Source organism: Camelina sativa, chromosome 17 (assembly GCF_030686135.1).
Source record: "Camelina sativa cultivar CO46 ecotype springtype chromosome 17, ASM3068613v1".
Taxonomy (NCBI): domain Eukaryota; kingdom Viridiplantae; phylum Streptophyta; class Magnoliopsida; order Brassicales; family Brassicaceae; genus Camelina; species Camelina sativa.
In genome coordinates this window covers 37,794,878-37,802,269 of record NC_141896.1, presented here as the reverse complement: position 1 = coordinate 37,802,269, position 7,392 = coordinate 37,794,878, and the positions used below count along the sequence as shown (strand labels likewise).

The 7,392-nt window shown below is 30.0% G+C and overlaps 1 protein-coding gene across 2 annotated transcripts; it reads left to right on the top strand.

The window, feature by feature from the left end:
• The first annotated feature begins 3,147 nt into the window (after positions 1–3,147).
• Positions 3,148–6,213, top strand: LOC104758545 (proline-rich receptor-like protein kinase PERK15). 2 transcript variants are annotated; one of them, XM_087494431.1, is made up of 8 exons: positions 3,148–4,171; positions 4,412–4,623; positions 4,705–4,791; positions 4,875–4,945; positions 5,016–5,092; positions 5,190–5,340; positions 5,422–5,583; positions 5,676–6,213. In XM_087494431.1, the coding sequence occupies exons 3-8, from the start codon at positions 4,722–4,724 to the stop codon at positions 5,970–5,972; spliced, it is 828 nt and encodes a 275-aa protein (XP_087350557.1). In that variant the 5' UTR covers positions 3,148–4,171; positions 4,412–4,623; positions 4,705–4,721; the 3' UTR covers positions 5,973–6,213. The 2 variants fall into 2 exon arrangements, with proteins under 2 accessions (XP_087350557.1, XP_010479734.2); XM_010481432.3 differs by having other exon boundaries at positions 4,264–4,623.
• The last annotated feature ends 1,179 nt before the right edge of the window (positions 6,214–7,392 follow it).

Genomic DNA, 7,392 nt, shown 5'->3' with positions numbered 1-7,392 from the left:
ATTTCATTTTTTGGTAGCAATATAATAGCTAATTTAATAAAATAATAACTAAATAAAAAACGAATTAAGTAAAATAAATGAATTATTGAAATATTAAAAACAATAGTAATTGGATATGCATGATGTTTATCCATAAAACACAAATTATATGCATTAAGCTAATTTTAAGATAATTTATTATTAAAGTTTTAGTAGAAGAAATGATACATTTATCAAAACATAATTAAATTTAATAGCTAAATTTCATTTTTTGGTAGCAATATAATTGGGTAAACATAATTAAATTTAATAGCTAAATTTCATTTTTTGGTAACAATGAAAGAGAGAGAAAAAAAAAAGAAACTTGTGAATTGGGTAACTAGAGAGATTTATAGTTTGATGACATTGTTGTAAATAGAGTCATAGTGAAAGAATATGATAGTTAATAGACATAGAGAAAGTGTCCAAATAGTAGAAAATATGTCATATGGCAAATACTTTTGAAAAAAGTGTGTTAGAGTGCAAATATTCTTTTTAATATTTTATAACCTTCATCAATTATATATAATTTCATCAAAATATATCAACTAAACCTACGCGTAGAGATTTCAACATGTTAATTCAGATGTAATGGAATAAATTTAAAGGTTTGTGTTGTTCTGATGCTATGTGATAATTCCGAGAGAAAATATATTATTAATCCTTCTATTTTTCCATATTTCACCTATTTTGTCTTGAAAACAAAAATATTTTGTTGGATGAAAGAATTTGATTTGTTCTTTATTTTTCTTCCGTATAAATACGTAATTATTTTCCCTTATTACACTTCTTATATCAAATAGTGTATATGGTTCATGATAATTGCTTCTATCGACTATTGTAGCATTCAAGATTAGTCGTACCCTACCAACTTAAATTGTAAAATCACTAACAATTTAACATAAACAAATTTTGGAGTAGGATTGGTTAATAAATTGGGTATGTGCGTTCATATCATTCTTCGGACAACCAATAAATAGAAGGAGAATGACAGTCAGATAGGACAGTAAAATGTGGCTTTTATTATTAGAAATATCAAAAAAAAATATATTTTAAAGACAATAACGGTGAAAAAAAAAAATATTCTAAACCATAATTTTTCAATCATTTTCTCCTAAAAAATCATTCACCAAACACACATAATCAAGCTCTAAAACCAATTCTCTTTCTATAGATATGATAGCCAAAGAAAGGTGAAGCAAAAAAAGTTTATGAGTCGAGTAAACGACACAGACACGATGAATAATCGTGAGAAAAATAGGTTATCAATTGTTCACTAATCACTATTCTTAAACCCACAAGTAGTTTCCTTTATTCTTAACAAGATTAAATCCCACGTATACGACAAATTCTCAATATTAAAATTTGAAAATTAAGTTAAATCATCCATGTAATTATATAAAATTATATTAAATATGCTATCAAATTATTCATCGATTGAAAAAATTAAGAAAATTACATTAATTTTTTATTTTGATTCTCATAATTTTCTTATATTATGTTAATTAATAATTTTAACACATCAAATTTGTATATTTTAATCACTTTTCTGTATAAATTTCTTTTTACGATATGTTTATAACAAATAATAATTGCAATTAAACTACATATATTTTTCTTATTAATTGCACATATTTTTCTTATTAATTGCATATTTTCTATTAAAATTAGTAATTTAATAGATAAATTTCCTATTAGATTTAATCATATATTAGATTACTTTTGGTTTTACATACTTTACAAAAATATTAATTATAATCTTTTTATTTTTAGGATTTTTTAATTTTTTCTATAAATTTAAAATATTCACATGTGTCAGAATATTCTTGATATACTTGACACATGTCGCGATTATATGAATTACTAACTTAAAAAACTAAGCTTTATATAATAAGATTATCTTCCATTAGTATTATTGTTATTAGATTTAGAGTATAAAACATGTGTAGAAATTTTCTTATATATTAGATTTATTAATATTGTCATGGGCTGCTCAAACCAAAAAACCCACTTTACATACACATTTATTTTATCAATTTAAATACATAAGCCTAGATAGAAAAAAAATGTGGCCTAACAAATTTTTAATTTTTGGTGGCTTAGGGCAATTGCCCTTTCCTCTTGCCTGTAAGCACGGCACTGGACACAGCACTATTTACAGCTTAGATGGGAGCCCAGATTATAGCTCAACACAATACAAAGAAGCTTTGAAGACTTTCATGAAAATGGTGGCATCTGAAAGCCAGATGTTTGGTAGTAGCAGCGGTTAATAGTAAACATAATTAGACCCATTAATAATTACTTTCTAATTTAATTTTTATAATAAGCTTAGTGAAAATCTTGTGGTGCCCGTCCCATGGACGGGCATAATACTAGGTACATATATTTTCTTATTATAATAAGACAACATGTAAATTGTTGGATCTAATTTTTTTTTTGTCGAATACTGCTATATTTAAAATTAGATTTAGAAATATATTACCAAACTATTCTTTAGCAAATAGTCAAAATACATGGTTTTTTTCAACCGATACAATTACAGCCCCAAAAGCCAAAACCAACTCAGAGGCACTAAACCAACAGACATGTGACAATACTATTAAACAAAAACCGAAAGAAGACTAAAAATTGAAGCCCAAAGAAGAGGTAAGTAACATCATCTTTGTTAGTCAATCAATTCATCGCTACATAAACATTCTTTATAAGCAACAAATGAAATCGATGGTTAATCAAACAATAATCATATGTCCCCTCGAAACAGCAACGAACAATTACCAAAAAAATCCATTAATAAAAGAAGAAAGTTATTCAAAAAGGAATGAAGAAGAACAATAACAGAAATCGTTTTTGAGTTTCTTTTTCACCCTTTGATCTGCAAGTTGTTCATTTGTGCATCTACATTATCTGCATCGTTCTCTGTCTTTACATTCATCCACGGATGTTCCAAGCATTGCTGCGCAGTTGGTCGTTTCTCTGGTGCAAACTCCAGAATCGAAGTCACAAACTCGGCAAACTCCTTTGCTTATATTTATCGATCAGTAAACTATCAAGTGACCAATATTTCAACCGCCTGATCCTTTTTTAAATCCCCGTGTCTGTCAAAATAGTCTTTCGATCTCGCTCCCCCAATCGCAATCTGCTCAACCAAAGCATATCATCAGAAGGTGACCAAACCGAGAAAACAGAGCGGGAAAGCAAAAAAATAAAATACCTTTTTAGGCATCTTTCCTAGGAGTTCCATCATAAGAGCAAGGTGATCCTAAATTCAAAAACGTATTAGAAAATCAAGACAAAAAAAAATTTGAAGAAGCAAACTCTTGAGGTTAAAGATATAGGATCTGACCTCGTAGAAAATAAATTAAAAACCCTCATATCTACTAACCCTCATATTTCCAAATAAATCCAAAATTAAGAAAATATATATTATGAAGAGTTTTAATTATATAGTAACTTTTATATATACAAAGAAATCTACCGTAAAAATTTAACATTTCAATAGATTTATTTTTGTCAAATTTAAAATTTATTTGATTTTAGTGATAGTTCTCTGACTTCTGAAAACGAAAAACAAAAGATGTAAGAAAGAATTGTTTATTAGTATTTTAATGGTTTGTAAACTAAAGAAACAGAGTGACAGAGAATTAAACACTGCAAGAAGAAGAAGAATCTCACTATTACTAGTGGAACCTACCACATGTCCCTTTCTTCCTTCTGCTTCTTCTTCCTCATCCTTTCTCACTTCCTCCGTGTGAAAAAAAAACCCTGAAACCAAAATCATAATCATCATCTTCTTCTTCTTCCCTATCTATAATAATGTCATCGTCTCCGTCAAACAACAGCATCCCTTCCGTCCAATTTCCACCGGACCCGGTGTTTCCTTTCACCAATCCAAACACAACAACAACTCCGTCTCAGCCCTCCATCATCGGACCTTTTTCGCCTCCTCCTTTAACGATTGAGTCATCAGACGACAGAAGATTGGGAAGAGCAGCATTAATTATACTAATCACTGGAGTAGTTTTAGGAGCTACGCTTGTTCTAATCGGAGTTTGTATCTTCGTTTGTTTCTATAAAATAAAGAAGAAGAAGAAGAAGAAGATGAGAAGAGATGCTGAAGTTGCCATTAATGGAGGAGACTCACTAGATCCCAAAGGTATCTTTTTTTAACTTTAGGGTTTCTTTAATTCTCTTAAAAATCAAATCTTTTCTTATATTTAATATTCGATTCCTCTGTTTCTTATTCAGGTAATAATAACCTTCAGCAATGTAACCAACAAAGTAGTTCATCAGAGATTGGACAAAACTTGTTTACATATGAAGATTTGTCTAGAGCAACTAGTGATTTCTCCGACAGTAACCTGATTGGACAAGGTGGGTTTGGTTATGTTCACAGAGGAGTTCTTATTGATGGAACTGAGGTTGCTATTAAGCAGCTTAAAGCTGGGAGTGGACAAGGCGAACGCGAGTTTCAAGCTGAGATACAGACAATTAGCAGAGTTCATCACAGGCATCTTGTTTCTCTTCTTGGTTATTGTATAACTGGTTCTCAAAGACTGCTTGTTTATGAGTTTGTGCCTAACAAGACTCTTGAGTTTCATTTGCACGGTGATGAGCTCTTTAAAACTATGGTTATGATTATATGGTTTGAGTGTGGCTTTTGTTTTAAAACTATAGTGATGTTTGTAGAGAAAGGGAGACCTGTAATGGAGTGGACAAAGAGGATGAAGATTGCTTTGGGTGCAGCTAAAGGATTGTCATACTTACATGAAGACTGTAAGAAACTTTCACATTTGTTTCTGAAGTGTTTTTATTTGTCTTTTGGTGTCAATTTGTCAAAGAGATTTGGTTTGTATCAGGTAAACCTAAAACAATACACCGGGATGTGAAGGCTGCAAATATTCTAATTGACCATAGCTACGAGGCAAAGGTACTTTAAAGATTGATTATACATTTCTTCAAGAGAACTACTAATAATGGTGAACTTGATTCTTCATCAGTTAGCAGATTTTGGACTCGCCAGGTCTTCTTTAGACACTGATACTCATGTTTCTACTCGGATTATGGGAACATTTGGGTATGAAACGCTCTTTTCTCTACGCAATCATCAAATTAGAAACAACTTATAACGGTCTCTTGAACTTCTTTTCTTATGGTTTTATTGTGTGATGCAGTTACTTGGCTCCTGAATATGCTTCTTCAGGGAAACTCACTGATAAATCAGATGTTTTCTCGTTTGGAGTAGTGCTTCTCGAACTGATAACCGGTCGTCGACCTGTTGATAACTCGCAGCCTTTTGCAGATGATGATTGCATTGTTGATTGGGTTAGTAATCTTGTTTTACCTTTATTAGCACCAAAACCTCAACTTTTTAATAAGCTTCTAAGTTTAACCTCCATTCAATAGGCAAAACCTTTGATGATACAAGCTCTAAATGATGGTAGCTTTGACGGTCTTGTTGACCCGAGATTAGAGGATAAGTTTGATATCAGCGAAATGACGAGAATGGTTGCTTGCGCTGCTGCTAGTGTCCGGCATTCAGCAAAACGCCGCCCTAAAATGAGCCAGGTACTAGAATCAGACTGTTACTTTTTGGCAACATTGTTCACGTCGAACTAGGATAAATACTTGTAGTGATTGCTATTTGGACACACTTGCAGATAGTTCGAGCATTTGAAGGAAACATATCTTTAGATGACCTAACGGAAGGATCTTCTTCAGGACACAGCACTATTTACAGCTTAGATGGGAGCTCGGATTACAGCTCAACACAGTACAAAGAAGACTTGAAGAAATTCAAGAAAATGGCATATGAAAGCCAGACTTTTGGTAGTAGTGAATGCAGCGGTTTGACTAGCGACAACGGTCAGAACCCATCAGGGTCCTCTAGCATCACCGAAGGCAACCGTACAACGCAAGAGATCGAACCGGAGAAGAAAGCGAACGAGATACTATAACTTAGAAACAGAGGAATTCTTCTTGGGTTATATGTAGACTACTAAAGTCTAAAAATAGTAAAGTGATTAAGCATTTTGGGAGTTAGGTTTATTTAGGTGTAAACACATTTATTATTCATAACACGCGCTTTCACTTTTAATTCATGTGTGGCTCTAATCAAAACTGTCTGATTTTGCACGTGATTTGTTGGAGATTTTTTGTTAGTATGGATGTGAAGATATTATTTAAGATTCTTTATTATTTTTGGCCTTGATATATAATTTGAGTCTTCTCTATGATAGAGTACCATTTTTTTTTTAAAGCATGGTCATTTTCTTTGGGGCTATCCATGTAATTTTGAAGAAAAAAGAACACTAATGACTTTGTTAATTTGTACTCCCTCTGTATCATAAAGCATGATGTTTTAGGATTTTTACTTGTATCACAGAAGATGATTTTTTTAGTATATTTAATGCATTTTTATTTTTAACTAATTAATATTTTTACTTTTACAATACAGAATTAAATGTGTTTATGTAGTTGATTGACAAGTATTAAAAAAGCACAACTAAATGAGTACTAAAAGCAAAATTAATTACCAATAATACATCATTTATTATTTTCTTAATCTTTGTAAAAATTCTAAAACATAATCTTTTCTGATACAAAGGGAGTAAATGAAATCCTTTCAATATATTTATGCAAAAAAAAATATTTTTAGAAACATGGTGTGTAAGGAACATCATTACTACATTAGTCAATGGTACTTAAATAAAATATATGAAAAAGTAAACATAATTAGACCCATTAGACCGTTACATAACATAACTAGATTATGACCCGCGGTATACAACAAGGTAAGTTTTCTTTTTTTAATATACTATTTTATTACTATTTTGCTAATATACTATTTTCTAATTTTAGTGATTTAATATATAAACCATGGTATACCGCACAATAATTTTTGTTTATTATAATCTTAATTAAATCAGTTTGATTCAACATATTTTATATTGGTGTTGTTAAAACATTAAAATAAGGATTTAACCCTTATTGAAATATCATATTACTGATAGTTTATTTTTTAGTATTATTAATTCGATCATGTAATGTCATATAACCCGTCATGTAATATAATTCGTTTGTGTAAATTTAAAAATTTAATATTTTTAAATATTTATAATTTTAAACTTTTTATTAAGTTTAGATATATCAGTTATAAATTGTAAACTTTTTAAAATTTTAGAATTTACTATATATGTATGTTGAACGCACACTTTTTATATTAATTGAGTAATATATGTTTGTTTAAAAAATTCATCAGGAAAAAAACACTTTTTTATTAATTTTATGTATTATATGAAAAAGTAATGGGTCTAGTGGGTCCATTACTTTTTAATTTTTCTTATTATACATTAGTCAATGGTACTTAAAAAAATA

Excerpts from the sequence above, each read along its gene's own strand:
- LOC104758545 (XM_010481432.3), top strand. The coding sequence starts at position 3,832 with ATGTCATCGTCTCCGTCAAACAACAGCATCCCTTCCGTCCAATTTCCA. Across the intron at positions 4,624-4,704 it reads TCTTGAGTTTCATTTGCACG|AGAAAGGGAGACCTGTAATG; the intron begins GTGATGAGCTCT and ends TGATGTTTGTAG. Across the intron at positions 5,341-5,421 it reads ATGATTGCATTGTTGATTGG|GCAAAACCTTTGATGATACA; the intron begins GTTAGTAATCTT and ends TCCATTCAATAG.